The 18,597-nt window shown below is 44.5% G+C and overlaps 1 protein-coding gene across 1 annotated transcript; it reads left to right on the top strand.

Annotated features, from left to right (window-relative positions):
* Positions 1-438: 438 nt before the first annotated feature.
* Positions 439-17,097, top strand: TSPAN18 (tetraspanin 18; the record flags this gene model as incomplete). Its single annotated transcript, XM_080345446.1, has 7 exons — positions 439-518; positions 1,264-1,458; positions 6,623-6,697; positions 12,481-12,579; positions 13,409-13,588; positions 16,044-16,127; positions 17,050-17,097. Exons 1-7 carry the CDS (start codon positions 456-458, stop codon positions 17,095-17,097), a joined length of 744 nt encoding a protein of 247 aa, XP_080201572.1. The 5' UTR covers positions 439-455.
* Between the last annotated feature and the right edge of the window lie 1,500 nt (positions 17,098-18,597).

Below are 18,597 nucleotides of genomic sequence, written 5' to 3'. Positions count from 1 at the left end.
GAATGCTGAAGCAACATTGTTTGTCAAGAAACCAGTTTCTGGCATAGCGCTATTTGTAGTTACTTTCGCTTTCTCTGAGAGACTGCAAATAATAAGATGTAGACATTAACACCTCATGAATGTATTTAACCTTCCATTTAGCTATAGCTTTATTCATCATGAGTGTAGATAAGGATAGCAGCAAACAATCACTGAAGCTTAAAGAACATTTTTAAAATAAGTACCAAGGCCTCATATTTGTTCTGAAACTGTTTATTTTCAGGGAATACTGTCTAATTGAATTGTCTTGTGTGTTGTCTTGTTCGGGCAAGAAATTAGCCCTTCTTTTTGATGTATGCCACAGGATCTGGGGGAAATACAAATGGAGGTAGGATTGTGTCACTCGAATAAAAATGAGTGTGCTAAAGAAGTGCTGGTGTTTTGCAGGAAGACTTGGATCAAGGAGCCTGAAGACCATGGAGGGAGACTGCCTGAGCTGCATGAAGTACCTGATGTTTCTGTTCAATTTCTTTATATTTGTAAGTGTTTAGAATCCACTTTCTCTCCTGAAACCTCTGTTTCCAGCAGCGTGCTGCTTCCCAGCAGGGTAGGCTGTAATTTGGTAAGGTTGCCACAGTACAGAATATCCCCTCAGCTTTGCACTAGCAATCACCGAGGGTTTCACAGTGTCCAAAGATGCTCCGACATTCAGCAAGCCAGTGCAGCGGTCACTGTTGTTTGAGTTATTCCTGTCCTTGGCAAGAGAGACGAGGGGGAAAGCTGTAACTAGTGGTGTATGTGGTCTGTCTTTGAATGGCAGAAGAAATTATTTTCCAGTCCTGGGTGCCCTGCTGAGGTTTTCACTAGGAAACACAGTCATTTTCCGACCTTATGTGACCCTGTTGCTCCTGTCTATGACAGGAAGGCTGGGAACACCCAGCCATCCTGGGCTGTGTAGCGGGGAGGTTCCCATGTGCCCCTTCACTGTGCTGTCCCCTGCAGATGTGGCAGCAGCTCTAGACTTGGTCTTCCAGCATTAGGGGGAGTAAACAGCTGATGTGTCAAGGAAGAAAGGTGGTTTTGCTATTTATTTTCACTTAGCAAGAAAGAGACTGAGTAGCATGTTGGCAGTCACCTGCTTGGTGGAGAGTATACGCCACGAAGAAACACAAATTCTCCAAGCGAGCACCTTTGACCAAAAGATAGTAATTAATCCAATTTTCCTGCAGCTGTTGCTTTATGTTGACCTGTCTCGCTCTCTCTCCTCTCCTTGTGCCGTGACAGCTGGGAGGAGCATGCCTGCTGGGCGTTGGGATCTGGGTCATTGTAGATCCCACAGGTTTTCGAGAGATAGTGGCCGCCAACCCTCTGCTCTTCACGGGAGCGTACATCATGCTGGCTATGGGAGCGATGCTCTTTCTGCTGGGCTTCCTTGGCTGCTGCGGTGCCATCCGTGAGAACAAATGCCTCCTGCTTTTTGTAAGTGGCTTTGTGTTTTTTGTTGGCCTTTTGGTGTTTCCCAAGAATGGGAGTGATTGGATAGTTGATGTTGTGATAAGGGCATGAATGGGTGTCTGTTATTTTAGCCATTATTCCCTTAGATAATAAATAGGTTTAGGGTGCTTTAACATACAGTTAGAAATACAGAGAATTTGCTTTTTCCCTGTACCAGGCTTGAGCCCAGTGGATACAAAGTCTAGGAGTGTATTTTGACTTTGTTAAGCTTTGTTTCAAAATGGTCCTCTTTCTTTTGTTGTTGTGGGATTTTTTGTTGGACTAGAAATGGTCGTCTTTTGTCCATCTAAAATGCACAGCTCCACTTGTGGATTCATTCCTCACTAGTTCCCAACAAAGCAAAGGGACCATACAGAGCAGAGCATCTGTGCAATGGAGCTGCCCGTGTCAGCAGAAATGCCCAGCTCGGAACTGTGTGGTGGCCTTGCACTGCAGTTCCCAATAGCTGATCACTGCCCTACACAGCCTGCTCTGTTCCTAAAATAAACCAGATTTGTTATCTTTGAGCAGTTTTCCCTCTGGATGATAGGATTAAATTTCAGCCCATGTGCCCATCAAGTACTATTTGCAAAGAGGTAACCTCTAAAATAAGTAATTTTTGACATCCACCGTAAGTTCTTATACTGCAGGTTTTCCAGCCATTATCTCTTACTGGGAAACATTACCAGCTGTGTGTTGAAACACAAAAATCATTACTTTTCTTTTTCATATTTGTCAAAATGTTTCTCCCTCTGGGTCTGATGGGATTTGGGGGTTTGTTGTGTTTTGGTTTGGTTTCTTTTGTGGTGTTTTTTGGTTTGTTTGTTTTGTTTTTCTTGCTCTATATTGTTTTTTTTTTATGATTATATCTTGCACAGTTGCTTCATGGTGCAGAAGAGCTTTGTCTCTAACTTTAAACAGAACAGGAAAGTCCACTTTCATGAAGATAAATCCATTTTTTCCTAGAGATGAGCCTGGCTCCACTGAGATAAATTCTCTCTCCACTTGGCTCTCTCACCCCTTGAATTCATAACTTGCACATAAAAGCCCTTTTTTGGAAGGCATTGTATGTTTGATTTCTAGTGACTCACCTCAGAAGTAAATCAGAAAACCAAATGTATCACCTGTGAAGTCACAGAGATCTGCCCAGGGGAACCTAATAAAATGCAAAAGGTCAGGGCCAATGAGCCTGAGGTTATTCCAAAGCCTGTCCCTGTCAGTTTAGGGAACTAAAAGTTATGTTTGATGAGAAGTCTTGATTGTAAGTGAATGGGAGAGTAATATTTTCAGTTTGGACCACATATGCTGCATACAGATTGGGAACCTGGCTGGAGGAAGAGAGCTCTGGGCTGTGCTCCCTCCTGATTTAACATCACAGTTACACTGTGGTTTGAATGTTCCTCCTGGTGTTTTAGTTATACTCTGGTACACTCCATTTTGTGGTTATTATTTTCCTGACTCTTAGAGACAGTTCTGAGCCCTGATGCTTTATTTATTTGCTTGTATTATTATTTTATTTCATACTTGGAATGTGAGAAATATATGGGCTGAAAGTAGTGCCTTAGACCAGGAGAAACTCTGAAATAATTACTGGAGGAGGAATTAGTGTTCCACTTTGATCAGGTCTTCCAGGGCTTCTGGTATTAAAGTCAACTGTTTTAAACAACCTGCCATCTCATGTCCAACAACAGTGAAGCACTTGGACAAGAATCAGTGCTGATATCAAGTGAGAAGAGGTATACTGCTAATTTCTGCTTTTTGGGGGGCCACATCAGCTGATGTTAAAATGCATAAAACATTTGTGAAATGAGACGTCTGATGGGAGTAAGTTTTAGGCGTTTTAAAGGCAAACCATTCATGAGTGTACGCCAGAGAGACTGCACTCGAGTAAATTGAATGCAGTAGCCCCTGAAAGTTTTCAGCATGAAAATGTGGGTCCTTTGTGTTAAAGGCAGCTCTTTTTGGAACAGCGTTGCTGAAGCTGGGACAGTAGATGAGTTGAGAAAAGGAAACATAAAAAACTGATTTGTGGAAAATTCTGATAAACATGTAACCATTGCCAGGAGCTAAGGCAGGATTTTGACCAACACAGGAGACCCCACTCCTCAGGGTGTTCACCTTGGATGTGGCACCTGTGTTTAAGTGCCAGGTCTCAAACGTGAGTTTGAACTTGAAGGTGCCATGTCCCATACACTGCACTATTTAGTGCTTTCATATATCAGTAATCAATTTAATTTTGGAAGGCAACACATAATAAGCAGATTTTGACTCTCCTTAAAATGCAGAATGAGCAAGTTCTGAAACACTGATGATCCATCTTCTTTTTCTCATCAGCCCTAATGGCTGCTCATGTTTTTTCTACAGTAACTGTTACAAATCTGTAATGCAGACTGCACAATGTAAGTGTAAATCAGTTTGGGAATGATAATGAAGCTTATCAGAGATAATCTGGGAATGGCTGCTTCTACTTCTGCAGAGGCCTGTGCTGGAGCTTGGGTGAACATGTGTCTCCCAGTAATCAGTAAATGAAATGCAATTAGCAGGGTGATGGGATTAATCACTTGATCACCACCTTAGACCTCTTAGTGACTATAGTGAGATCCCTTGATGGATGATGATGTAAATTTGCAAAGCACCGTTCATTCTCATCACTTGTTCTTTGCCCTCCTGTGGTGAAATTAAAAACAAAACAGTCTCTGAGCAGGGGGAAAAAAAAAAAAAAGTGACACAGAAAACTCCTGCGGTAAGAATAAATTATAGAGTTAACTACTTCAGCAGTATCAAGCAGCAGCGTTCTGTTAGCACCAAAGTCTCTGCTCATCTGACTCTTCTTGTTTTGTCATTTGAGCCCAGGATCCTTTTATTTCCACTGCAGAAGCAGGAAGACAAATGGGACAGGGTGGTGTGCGCACTTTTCCAGTGGGGAAAAGTTGCTTACAGCTCTGATAATTGACAACAAAACATTTTGCCCATTCCAAGCAGGTAGTTTGAATTGTCTCTCCATTACCAAAATGCATGGTGCACAGCATTTCAGACACTCTTTATAAATCACTGCTTGGGGATCACAATAGTACTTCTGGTCCCATCTGCCTTCCTTCTGTTTCAGAAAGACCTTCAATAACCTTCTCACACAAAAGACCCCATCCAGACTTCTCCTGTGTTTATTTTTATTTGTTCCTTCAACCACCTTCACTGATAACATGGACCACATCTTTATTACCCTCCATGTGATGTGGGTTCTCCCTTCACTTATGTTTTTCTTACATGGTGCCAAAACCTGAATTCATTTCTAGACATTGACTCAGTTTTGTAAAATATTGTTTGAGTCTGTGGATTAATTCTTGGGATCTTTGAATTTAGAGGGGATGAGTCTCAAATGGTGATTTTTCTTTTTGGCAATAAGAACATAAAAATGTCCATGTAGTTGAGACTTACGGTTCCTCAATCCCACTGTTTTGTCTCCAAGAAGGGAAATAAATGCCATTTCAGGAAAGGGTGCGAGCCTAGCTACTTTCTGCACTGTTCCCACAGGAGTTCCTTGGCACCAACATTTGTTGTTTTAAGGATGTTAGAGGGCACATCACTGCACATTCCTTTTACTCTTTGCTTTGGATTGAAGCAGCATCAAGATAGCATGCAGCATCAATGTAACTGAGAATCGATCCCAAAGCCAGGTTGAGTCCTGAGCTCTTTGACGTCAGTGAGTGCTTTCCCGCCCTGGGAGATTTGTCCGCTTCAACAATCTTTTCCCCTCTACTGGAGTTTTACCTCTAGCTGTGTACCAGTTCTCTGTGCCACCTCGGGGCAGGAGGGTCTGGGGTGGCAGCCCCAGGAGCTCATTCCAGGCAGGAAGCACCCACGGTGCCCAGGGGGAAAAGGTGCCAGGGCAGCTCCCTCGCAGCGCAACCTCAGTCTCCCTGGGGATGGAACCTCCTAAGTGCATCTGATTTATTTCCATGGGGCATGATGAATCGCTCAGGCTTGGTCACATCACAGAAACAAGATGCCCTTAGTAAGACTGAAAACCAGACTTTTAGACAAAAGCAGTGGAAGGTTGCAAGGGCAACAGGATGAAAATACAGTTCCAGCTGAAACTGAACCACCATGTGCCCCTCTGCTTTCCCTTCTCTTCCCTAAAATTACGATGACATAAGTGGAATGGTTTTATGTCAAACTGGATGCCTGTTTCTCATTTGCTACCACTCAGTGTACTGGTTATTGCTTTTTGTCAAGTCTGCAGTGTGCCCTTAATTTAAGGTTTTGAACATGCACACTTTGGATATTATGCAAGACATGGATGATACTTGCATAATCAAGCTACAAATATGATGGGGTGTTACCAACTTTCTATAGAGGTTCTGCATGGTTAATATGGATGGGTGACCTGGTTGTTAGCTGCAGTGGTTGGCTGGCTGTGTGAAAGCAAGTCTTCAGCTCCCCTTGTTGCCTCCGAAGTTTCCTGTGGTTCCCAGTGTATGCATACCATGTCAGGATGGAGTAACTGTGTTATTTCATACCAGCTGAATAACTCACATAAGTAACTCAGTGCAACCCCACTGTATGGAGGGGAGTATTAACCAAGGCTAAGCTTGTCCCAAAATGCAGAATACTCTGAAAAGAGTTTGTTACAGGTGTAAATATTTGAGTACATGTCTCACTACCTCCTTCCATACAAAATGAGCCATGATCATATTACAGTAAAATAATTTATGTTGTGATGGGGGGGGAGGAAAAGGGGTACATCTGTAGGCATACACATGTGATAACTTACGTGCATTAATTCCCCTCACTGTGTCAGGACAGATTAACCCCATGTGAGTATCTACACAATCCTATAACATTTTCCATCAGAGTGGGCTTTACTGTTTTAAGCTGATGCAGATTGACCACAGCACATTATGGGCCCTGTAGCCTTATACCCTTTCACCCTTCAGAACCAGGCAAAAGCATCTCAAGCTCCCATGTCATGTAATGTGGTCAGAGAGGGGCTGTGACTGCTCCAGGTTACTGTCTCACAGATTTTTTTTCTAATTGTCAGGGGAAAAAGGTTTCCATCTCTTTGATGACTTTTAAAACCTTGTGTTCCTACTGCCTATTGCATGCACCTAATGGTATGCCTGGGTTTTTTTCTGCATCTTCTCTTTTCCAGTTCTTCATGTTTATTTTGTTGATCTTCCTGGCGGAGCTTTCAGCTGCAATCCTGGCTTTTATCTTCAGAGAAAATGTAAGTATCCTATTATCCTATGGTGGGCAAAATCTGAACCCTGGTGGATTTGTACACAGCTGGAACGTGGTGTTAGGTGGTGTCTCATTTGTTTGTAGAACAGCTGTTTGTTCCGAATACCAACAAACCTGCTTCATTACTAGCCCCAGTCTGCAGAGCCACCAACAAGCTGGTGAATGCTAATGTACCTGGCTTGTGCAGGGTGAATGGTTTTTGGGTACACAGGAGAGACACACTAGGGATCTACTTAAATCCTGAAGTTTTATGAGTGTTCCTGATTCTTTTGCAGCCAAACCAGCTGCACATTCCATCAGAGAGGAGTTTTATAATAAAGTCACGCTAAGTTTAAAAGCAATTATTTTTTTTTTTTTTTCAATAGAGCATGTGTTTAATATTAATATTATTAGTGAAACCTCCTGTTTCTCCAACAGAACCAACACTTGCTCTGCAGTGCAGAAACTGTCTTGTGCCTCTTCTAATCATATTACTTCCTGAATTTTCATGTTCTGGTGCTCACCAGATTCCTCTCAATGCAGTTTGTAAGATGTCTCCCATGTCTTCCCATGTCCCATTTTGAGTCCCATCAATGAATCCCTTGCATATTGCACAGCTTACAAGTTCTAGTCCTTCTCTCCACAGCTTCCTGTGATGTAACCTTTCTCTACTCTGCTGCTATGCATATTATTATATGGCCATCATCCCTCCTCTATGCTAGTAGTAAGCTTTTACTACACTAGTAGTAAGCACAGTCTCATTTGTTTCTCTAACCAGCAGAGGTTTGTGCATTCTTTTTTAATGTTCACACATGTGCAAAGAAAAGCCTGACTGAACTAGGTCTGTCCTTGTCAAGCCAGCCCATCTTTGAAATATGACTCTGAGTGGTGGCTGTGAAAAAACATTGGCTAGCAGAGGTGGTCACTAGTGACTGTTAGTATATACTTTGTTTATTTGGCCTCTGCCAGTAGTAAGAGAACATACAGCAGGTTTCCTGTACTGAACATGACAGAAATACAGCATGAGCATGGAAGTGCCATATATAATGATGACTTTCTTGAGCCAGGATATACTTTTAATTTGATTCTATAAAAAATATTTTTATAAGCAAAGAATCAAGACTTGGGAACCTCACAGCAAGACAGTGTGTTGTTTGTGCAGTAGGATGGTCTTGGGAGGAGATAGTGGCAGGATTTTTTTCACCTTTATAAGCCAGTCTTTGCCTCAGATCTGAAGGCACAGGGGAAGGGATGGCACTCTGTACACAGAGTGGGTGCCTCATTCCAGCCCAGGCTTTGAGACCATGCCTCATGGAAACAGCTACCACTCCATAAACAGGTTGCAGCATGGGGGGGTCTTATGTGTTCTGGTCATCACAGCTCTGCTGTTAGGAGTTTTCAGAAAATTCCTTTGCTTCAGCACAAGCAGCAGACCGCACATGTAGAAACTGCCCTGCAGACCCTGGTACAGGCTTCATGATGGAGAGAGAAGGTGGTCTCTGGTGAGCAGGTTCTGGGAAAGCAGTGGCAGCTGACTGCTCCCACCTCCCAAATGCCCTGTGGGACACTGGTAAAAGGCACGAGAACCTAGACAAGGCTCAATGTGAGTCCTGTGTGCAGGGTGACCATGGGGCTGGCTGTGTCCTTGTCCCTCCGTCACGAGGGAGCCTGCTTACATCTTGCTTCTGGGCAAAGCATCAGTACCTTCCATTGCCATGGAAGCCATGGGACATGTGAGGCTATGTTACCTTGCAAGATAAGGTCACAGTGGTTATTCTAGACTTCTGTGGCATCTGGCAGTGATGGTGTGACATAAAACTTGAAGGAGAACAAACTCCCATCTTTCCTGAGCTTGTCTTTTTTTTGCGTCACCAGCTTCCCACTCTGTCAGAATGATTGACAAGAAGGGCTTAAATGTGAAGGAATGAAGAATGTCAGATCCCAGCATAGCTGGAGATGGCTCTATGCAGAAGTCTCAGTCTGTAAAGTCTTGTGGTTTTTTTCTCTCCTCAAATTTCTTCTGTAAAAAAAATTGTTTTGCTGTAGCTCCTCTAGCTTGGTGGCTAATTTTGCTGTCATCTTTGGGTTAGGAGGAGGCCAGATGGCTGGAGAGGGTGTCCGTGGGGATGGGAGTGGTCTTCCAGTGACCCCGTGTCAGGAAGAATTCTTCACAGTAGCAGTTTAAGGTCAGGTTCAGACGTGCTTTTCTCTTTCCTATCAAATGAGTTACTTTCAAGGCATATGGTAGTAAATCCACATTTAGGCAACCTAAATTTCTTGGAAACTTACTAAGTGGGTTCCTGTGATGGTCATTGCACCAGTCCATATGGCTCTGGCCTCACTGGGTATATAAAATGAGACAGAAGAGAAAAATACGCTCCATCTTTTCACTTTCCAGATAATGTTGAGTGCAACTTTCTTTTGTATAGTGTTTTACATTCCAGCTAGGTCCCAAACACTCAACAGAGTTAAATTATTAATAGCTGAGGGAGTGAAAGAAAGTAGGAGACAAAAATAAGGGAGGAAGGAGATGTTTTCTGCTGAGATTTGACATGAGAGGAAGAGTCAATGAAGCAGAGTGGGGTGGCGGGATGAGTGAAAGTGGTATTAGTGGTTATGAGCTACTGTGATGTGCGAGTCTGACTAGACACCCAAAGAAGTTTTTTAAAGCAGTCTCTGAAGCAGAAGGCTGCTGTTAATCAGCTACAGGAGTACCAAAGTTTCTCTTCTTTTGTAAAGGAGGTTTTGGAGGGTGGAGGAACCCTTTTCTTCTAGAAGATCCCTCATAAACTAAAGTTTTCCATGAACAATAGAGACAGGCTGTGGAAGAGCAACTTGACTGATGTTCAGGAGTTGCTCTAGATATGCCCTTCAGAGGTCTGGATGGGAAAAACCCCCAAGGAGTATTTTACTCTTTTTTTTTTTTTTTCAGATAATTATCTTAGTAAGCAAGCAGGGTGGTAGGAAGAAAGTAGTCCAGTGGCAGAGCTCTTTGGATTTTTAGCCTCAGTTCTGAAACTTGATAGACAAGTCACTTGGGCTCCTGATACCTCTGTTTCCTCAGACATAAGGCAAAAGCTGAAGAGTGTGCAAAGTTCATCCTTTGGTTAGGAAGCTGGAGTCTCTTAGATGGAAGGTGCTATGAAGAGAGGTGTGCAGGACAGGCGACTGCACAAGCCCTGCACTGTGTCAGAAGGACACAAGGATGCTCCAGGCAGGAAACAGGGACAGCAGTGTGCCCTGTTTCCCACAGGCACCATGAAGCCAGCTTCTTGCACAGCATTCAGTGTTACTTGGCACAGCGCTGCACGAGGAGGCTGTGGCCTTCCTGGCCAGTGCCACCACACCTGTATTGAGCAGAAACACCCTCTTCTTCATAAACCCCCTTCACGTGGCTGCAGTGATTCCAGCCAAGCTATTTTTTTGAACCAGTGTGACAAAAAAGTCCCATTTCATTCACTAGCACGCAGATGTATGCATACATGTGCTTCTTGGAGGCGTTCCCCCCAGAACAGCTAGAAAACACCTGAACAGCTCTTTATTGTTCATTACTGTGGCTGATGTAACTATTTGTCAGAAGCATGTGCAAAGATGTAGATTTATCAGTAGGTCTTTCGCTCCCTTCCGAGCAGTTCTTTCCGTAGTACTCCAGTGTGCACAGACTCCATCAGGGCTTCAGCGAGAGAGGAGCCATGGACATCTAAGTAGGACTGTCTTGCTGACTTTTATGCTCCTTTGTCAGCAATTTTTTAAAATAAGATAGATGCTTCTGATGATCTTTTTTTTTTTTTTAAACATATTTCTGAACTCAGGACAAACAAGAGCAGCGTGATGGAATCAGTTATTTTCCTGGCAAGCTTACCCTTCCAGTACTAGGTTTCGTTTTAGGCCGTCTCGTAAAAATTGCACACAAACTCTGATCAATTTCCTTTGGGGTTGCTGCTGTCAAAATAAGGTTTCACTTTATATTTATATGACTTTAGTTTTAGACCCTGCCAAAGGCAGTCAGCTGGGATTATTACCAACGGTAATATCAATTTCAAAGTCCACGATTCAGAAACAGACAAGCATCAAAAAAATGCACTGGGGTCTCTGCAGGTTAGAATGCTGTGCAGATAGAATGCACAGAGAAAGGGAAGGAAAGGAGAACACTGAGGACATGTTTCAGCATCTTCTAACCTGACCTTCCCTCAGTGCGCCAAATTCCCAAAGGGGTATGCCAGTCCTCTCTGATCTTCCGGTATTTTAATTTTCAGGAACAAAAAATGAGCTAATCTGTGTCTCATAAAAGTGATTTAGGAACTTGGCAGCATATCTCATTAAAAGGTATAATAGTACATCATTCGAGTCTTTGTGACAAAGTTTTACCCAGTATTGATTTAGTCATTAAATGTGCCTTAGTTCATATTTGTAAAAGAAAAGTCAATATGAAGTGTTATTTGGGGTCTTTTAAAGAGTCACCACAGCCTTCTCTTTTTTTCATTAGATTTTGTGACAGAATTACAAAGGAAACAAACAAGCTTGTGCTTTTGTGCCCACTCATGCATCTCATACGAGCGATACGAGCGATATTTCATGTTGCGTATCAAGGACCTGAAACCAGCTCGTAGCAGTGTATGTTGCTGCATCTGCAGTGCTGTATGAACAAGATGGGGAAAGGGGGTGCCTTTTTCAGGCAGCTTAATTTCTTATCCTGCAAATATGCAACACCTAGAGCAGAACTATATCCAGCTGAGTCCAACCCACTTTGCTGAGACTTTGCAGTGGCAGAGATTTTGCCTGTGTGCATTGCAAGTCACAAGGTATTTTAGAGAAGGGACCACACAAGTCAAGACCTATTGGCAACCTGAAAAGGGGGTTCCTTGATGTTTTCATCCTGAAGTGACAGAAAGGTAGAAAGATTGGAGTGTTTAGTTTAAGACTATGAAGTTTGTATATTTACTAGTCCTCCAGAGAGTAGTCCTAAGTAAATGCAATTTCAAAGTATCTGCCTTTTTGAGGACACTCTGAATGTTGGGTCAGGTTTTCTATTATACAGTAAATGTAAACAGGAGTAAATGAAATTCCATTTGTTTTTATTATTGACCTTAGCAAAAATTGTTTAATTATCCAAACACAGGAAATATAAAGAGGATTTTTTTCTCCATATGTGTGCGTCAGTTTAGATAATCTATAGCATTGTCAGGGAAATGGTCTATTTTCTGGTTTATAAGCTGACTTGAACAGTTCACATTAATTACATGTTTTTTACTTCCTTTTCATTCCCAGAAAGTTTGGTATTAGAGCTTGATTCTGCTTTCTCACACATGGAAGTAAATTCAGAGAAGTTGCCATTAGTAGGAAGTTAACTGGTTTAAAATGAAAAGTGAGGGGGAAAACATGCTTTGCCTGCAGACCTCAGGAAGCATAATGAGTTAAGCTACTATTTGGGTGTGGATTTGAAGATATTTCTAAAATCTGTTTTAGTCCTGTTTCAACTTATGAAACACATTCAAATACCACTGGATATTTAAAAAACCAACCGACCTTTAAATGCAAATATTAGGTTACAAGTATAGATGTAATTCAATCCCTGATTTTTAATGAGCAACAGTTTCATTGGACGAGTACCTTTCACTCTGGATATAGTTATGGTTCAGGCAGTGGCTTTTCCCATATTTCTCCTCTGAGGTTTGGAAACAAAAAAAAAGAAAACTAACCACCAGCATTCACCAAAGAGAGCTTTAGAGGGTGCTTGGGAAAGAGGCATTGACAGTAACTTGTGCATTTCCACCCGTCTGTGTGTTTCAGCTGACCAGAGAGTTTTTCACCAAGGAGCTGAAGAAGCATTACCTGAGGAACAACAACACAGACGTTTTCTCTTCCACCTGGAACTCTGTCATGATCACAGTAAGTCCGGCCATGCCAGCCCCAAGCTGTCCCTGCTCAGCCATCCTGTTGTGTCAAGAGCAGTACCGGGGTCATGGTGGCAGTGAGAGGGAGATGAGAATTCGTCTGGCAGCCGGTCTTTCTCAAAGCGAATTGTTCTTATCTACTAGAAGAAGTCCTCTGTGTGTATGTGTACATATGTGAATGTAGTCCTCAGGACAGCCCATGGTGTATCTCTTCAGGAGGGAGGAGGAAGATGTCAGGCTCTGCAGATGAAAAGTCTATTTTAATCTTAAAAGAAAAAGATGATTGCTGCCCTTCATGCTGATTCGGGACTTTAATAAAGACATTTCCTTTTGCTGACTGTAAGGAGACAGAGTCAGAGTATGACTTGAATCCTTAACAAGGGCCTGACTTGAATCTAAAAAGGGACCTGACTTGAATCACCTAGCAGTGCCTTTGAGCAGCAATAATCCCGGCCATTAGCGACGGGCAGAACAGGCAGCTGGGAGCCTGGATTGTACTGCTGGCTCCCTTACAGACTTGCTGGGTGGTCTCAAGCAAGTCCCTCTGGATGTGCTCCAAAGCCCTGTGTAGTTTGTGGCAATATTCCCAGTGGTACCTTAGTGTATAGGGTATGACATGGGAACAGTGGGACTTTATAAAAAGGCTTTGACGAAACAAGCTCCAAGGTATAAAAAAACCCTACTTCTTTGGAAACAACAGTTGTTTTGTCTCTGCTTTGACTAAACCTTTGATCCCTACAAGAATAGGTCTTTGGTAGATTTCTCTTATCTGCTTTCAGGGCAAAGTGTCAACTCTGTCTTTTCTTCTCTGTGCCTCTCCCTAGTTTGCCTGCTGTGGAGTGAATGGACCCGAAGATTTTGAAGCGGTCCCTCATTTTCCACACTCTTCTTGGGAGACAGCAACACCAGAGGCTTGTTGCCAGCGAGAGATCCAGAGCCGGGAAGGGATGTTTGTGAACAAGGAAGCCTGCCTCACGGGCATCGAGAGGTTTCAGAACCGACAGGTAAGGGAAGCCAAACACCAGGAAAAGGAGTTTCACAGCGGGCAGAGAGATGGCTGTCGTGGTCATGGGTAGCTAGTGAAGCTGGCAGGTCATGCCATTCTGACTGTAGCTGACATCCTAATTACACTTCTGCTGACATCTTTTGAAGTCGTGGCACATGTCTGATTTTGAAAATCCCCTTTCATTGATGGTATGGGCTGCCAAGTCCACGTTGTGCTATATCAGCAGAAAAATTAAGATTTTCTCAAGGAACTCAGAGGTGGAGTGGAAATTTGTGTCAAGTTTTGTTGTGTTTCTGATGGTTAATACCGTATCTGAAAAGTTAATCAGCGAGTCAGCACAGGTCAATAAGAATGGGATGGAGTTGGCTCTACTGGTTGAGGTAGTGGCTCCAGTTTAGTTCACAAAGACTCCTCATCAACAACATATACAAACAAAAGATTGAGGGTTAAGCAGATGCAAAACCATGTCTGTTTTCCAAGGTAGAGAAGTGTTTGAAAGCTGCATTTCTCTGCTCTTTTATTCTTTACAGTAGAAAAAGCGCATTTCTTTTCCCAGACATCTCTCTTGACTTATTTCCCAGTACTAGACTGGAACAAGATGGTTCGTTATAACGCCACTAACGCTGATAATTTACCAATTCTGTTTTGTTACATTGTAACTGAGAGGTGAAGTTTAAGAAGCGTAATAGCAAAGCTTTTGGCTGTGTACGCTTCAGCACTAATAAGCCAACTGAGCTCTATACTGCCATTTGTACAGGCCTCCTTTTCTCTCCAGACTAAGCAGTGGTCCTCTTTTCAGCACCTGATAGCAGAGTTTGAAAGGGAGTACAGGAGTTTGGAAGCAGAGTGTGAGCTGTTCATTGCCTGACAGCTGGAAATGGTTGGCAAAGATGCTCTGGATAGGAGATCATAGCAGACAGCACCACACTGCTTCTGTCAGGTCTGATTGCCATGAGTAGATGGGGAACAGAGAATGACAAGCAGTGGGAAGGGAAAGAGAAGTGCATTTTGAGAAAGGCTTGAAGCAGATAACAGATTTAGCTTTCCCTAAGTGATGATGCTGAGGCCTGCTGCTTTTATGGAAAGGTGAGCCCTTGACACCACAGAGTGTTGGTGGGAGAAGCCATGTACACCGCAAGTGTCACCAAGCATACAGTAAGGCACTTCTGTAAAACAGGAGGGACACTCCCAAACAACTGATGGCTGAATTCAGGCATTCCTGGAGCAAAGCCAGGCTCTTTAGACACTGTACTGGTAGGACAGAGCTGGCTACACTTGTGCTCACCCCAGTTTGTAGCCATCTGAGCAGGGCATGCTGGTAGTTGGGTTAAGGTTGCAGTTCTGGCAAGAACCCAAACATTTTGTTGCTGCACTGAATGCTTTCCCCCGAAAACTGGGCTGGAACATGGCCGGAACAGACTTGCTGCTGCTGCGTTGTCTCATGTTCACAAGGGCATGATTTTAGCTGCTCGGTTACTGCCTCAAGAGGCTGAACTCCCTGGGTCTGCATCATGAGTGGAACCTGTCTGTGCTCTCCTCTCTTCTGATTGTGTCTCATCTGTAGTGACTCATGCTGCACTCCTTGATGATGTTTTCCCAAGTGCAAGACCTTATGTTTGACCTTGTTGGACTTCGTAAGGTTCTTGTTAGCCCATTTTTCCAGCCTATCCAGGTCATCCTGCAGGGTGGCTCTCCCATCCAAAGTGTCAACTTCAATACTCAGTTTGGTGTCATCAGCAAATTTCACCAGGCTACACTTGATCCCATCATCCAGATCACTTATGAAGATGTTAAACAGTGTTGGGTCCAATATTGATCCCTGGGGTACCCACTCATGACAGATTGCCAGTTTAAAAGGGAGCCATTGACCACCACCCTCTGGGTCTGGCCTGTTCTCCCACCCACCTCAGAGACCACTTGTCTAGACTGTAACACACCAGTTTCTCTTGTAGGCGGTGTGGGGAACCATATCAAAAGTCTTAGAGAATTCCATGCTCCTTTGGGAGAAGGCACAGACAAAAGGTCCTGAGATGTGCAAGAGATGCTGGTTTTGAGAGAGGATTCAAGAATCTTCTGCCTTGGCTTTAAGTAAATAATCATTTTCCCTAGCCAGCTGGGGCTGCCTGTCATCTACCCTGAGGATCCTTTCCTCTGTGTTTAGTCTCTGCCCTTGGCAGAGAGAGTGCATCTTCTGGTGCTGATCCTCTCTGCCCTGCAAGAAGTCATGGTTCCTCATGGTCGGTGAGGGGTTGTGAGTGTGGCCCACTCCCACCCCATCACAGCAAAACCTTCCCCTCCCCGACACCAGCCTGTGGGGCTGGAGCAGTGGGATCGTCAGAGGAAACCGTGTTTGTGGTACCTCGATCTGAGCAAACCTCTTGTACAAGGACTGTGCTGTCAGGAAAACACGAAGTGCTGTTCAGGTGTGTCTCACCATGTTTTGTCCCTCCTAGGGCTGCTACACTGTGATCCTGAACTCCTTTGAGACCTATGTGTACCTTGCAGGAGCCCTTGCCATTGGAGTGTTGGCCATTGAGGTACGTACTGCTGTGTGACCAGAAGAAAAGCCTGGCCGGTAGACGTCCTGCAGCAAGGCAAACAGGCAGGCACTCCCCTTGGCAGGGGAAGTTGCTCCTGCAAAGCACGAGCAGGTTATCAATTTGTGGTTTTAATTGCCTAGAAAGAGCTGGGTGCTTGGTCCTTCACCCCAAAAAGCAGGGAAGTAAGCTATGCGGCATGCCTGCAGAGGTTTAAGGGACTCACCACCTGCCCCTGGGGACCCACAAAGTTACTGCCCTCGTAGTGGCAGCACCCCAGCAGGCTGACTTAACCTGTCACTTGTTTAATGTGTTCAAACTCTGCCTTTGCTTTAAAAACTATTTAGAGCCTGAAACTGTATTGGCTCCAGAGCATTTCCATTATTCAGCCTCAGTGTCTGGCTCTTCAGTGATGATTCTGAGGAACAGGCTTCCACCATACAGGACAGGAGCCCAGAAGTGATGTCCCTGCAGCACTCTGGGGCAAGGCCATGTGCTTTCCCCAGTCCCTTGTCTTGTGCCAAGGCGAAGGAGCTGGACAGAGCCCTAGCAGCCCCCACAATGTCCCCGCTGTGCCTTCTCTGGGCAGTGGGAATGGTGTGTGGGGCAGGGAACACAAAGCCCATTCCCCTGTGACACCAAGGGTTGTTTGGGAATGAAGCCAAGCTGCTGCTGTAGCCACAAACAGTTTGGAGAACAGGAGAAGGAGGGGCAGGATCAGCTTCAAGAAAAAAGGGTTTAGCCACAGGGTAAACTGGGTGGTGGGAAGGGTCCCCCTCACTGCGCCACTGACTGCTGGACAGGAGAGAGGGATGGGGGTGGTCCTGGGGCTGGGAAAGGCTTTGCTGATCTTCTGGAAGATGCAGCTGACTCTCATGGTTCTCTTTTGGTTTTGCTCTCTTCTTGCCCCTGCCCTTTCCAGCTGTTCGCCATGATCTTTGCCATGTGTCTCTTTCGTGGGATCCAGTAAGGGGCAGCCTGTGAACCACCATATTCCCTATGTGCTCAGAAGAAAGAAGGAATATCAGAAGAAACAAAACCTGAGAACACCCCAAAAACTTTATTTTTTTTAACAAAATGGGGTAAAAGGGGGGGGGGGGGGGGGGAAGAAGAAAAAAAAAAAAAGAAGGTTGTAATATATGAATGACCAAAAGGATTGTACTTCAGGGGCTGGAACTTTGAGGTGATGTGCACTACACTGTACACCGGACCCTTGCCCAGAGCCACCCGGAGCAGCCATGGAGCAGGAGCCCAGCGCAGCCGATTGCACTAGAGACTGACCAAGCCGGCGGGGGAGCAAGAGGATGAGCACAGCTGCCTCTCTTGCAAGGCCATGCCTACCTTTCATGGCTTTATCATGTTTTAGACAGCAAAGGACTGAAGAACAACCACGCAGGGGCTGGATAAGGCAGCAGGTTGGCTGAAGTCTGTGACTGTCCAGGGGGTTTCAAACAAGTGGTGGTGGCTCATCTAGGAATTAGGTAGTCATTCACACTGGGTTTAATTCCCAGCCACAGAATGGGAATACCCATTCTTCAGTGGAAGCTTTGCCCTTGTCACCTGAAGCTTGTCAACGATGTCATGCACTTCAGTGAGGCTGGCTTTCCTCTGGAGCCCCAGGCAGGGGCAGTGTGGTCTCACTTAGCCATGGGACTCAGCTAAGGCTGGCTGATGGTCAAGAGTTTGGTGCCTACCTTTGTGCTTTTACTAAGATTTACTGTTCATTGTTGTGAAAGAGAGCAAATGGTTCCCTGCTGTGTTCCCATCTCCTGGGAAAATAATAGTTCTGGTCAAGAATCACTGATGCTGCTGCCTTTCTGAGAGGGGAAGGAAATTGTGTTTAAATCTTATCAGCCTTTGCCTTTTCCTTCATACTTGCAAAAAGCAGTTTGTGGTGCTCTGTTAGAATAAGTATTTGCAGTGGTTCCTACATGCTTTCTAGCCCGAAGGGCAGGTCCAGGTATGGTGCTGGATGTGTGGGGGGCTGAGGTTTGCCAGCCGCTCCCATGCTATTTGCCTGAAACAGACTTGTGGCATCATTTCTGCTCAGAGGATTTCCCCCCAGATCCTCCCATCGGCTCATGACGAAAGCATCCTCAGAATTGTTTTAGTCTGCCTGTTAGTTGAGAGTGTTTCCTCCCTTGAGATAGTTTGACATTTAACTAACATGTCAGCTACTTAATCATTTGGAAGTAAACTTGAGCAACATGCCTGGGACTGGACCTTGGTCAGAGATTAAGATGGAACTGCAGAGGCCCCAGGCAGGCTCTAAGAGCACCCAGGGTACAGCCCAACCACACCAGCTCCTGCTCTGGTGCTAGTGGTTATCAACCTGGACAGGTCACTGGATCCTCTCCTCTGGAAGCTTTAACACCTGTTGCCTTAATTCTTCATCTGGTCACTCCCTGATCACAAAATCATTTTGCCTGGGGGCAGACAGAAGGAGCTGTGGTTTCGTGCTTAGTTTAGG

The sequence above is a fragment of the Nesoenas mayeri genome (genome assembly GCF_963082525.1).
Source record: "Nesoenas mayeri genome assembly, chromosome: 5".
Classification (NCBI taxonomy): domain Eukaryota; kingdom Metazoa; phylum Chordata; class Aves; order Columbiformes; family Columbidae; genus Nesoenas; species Nesoenas mayeri.
Note: the sequence above shows the minus strand (reverse complement) of the source record. Positions and strands in the feature narration are given on the sequence as shown.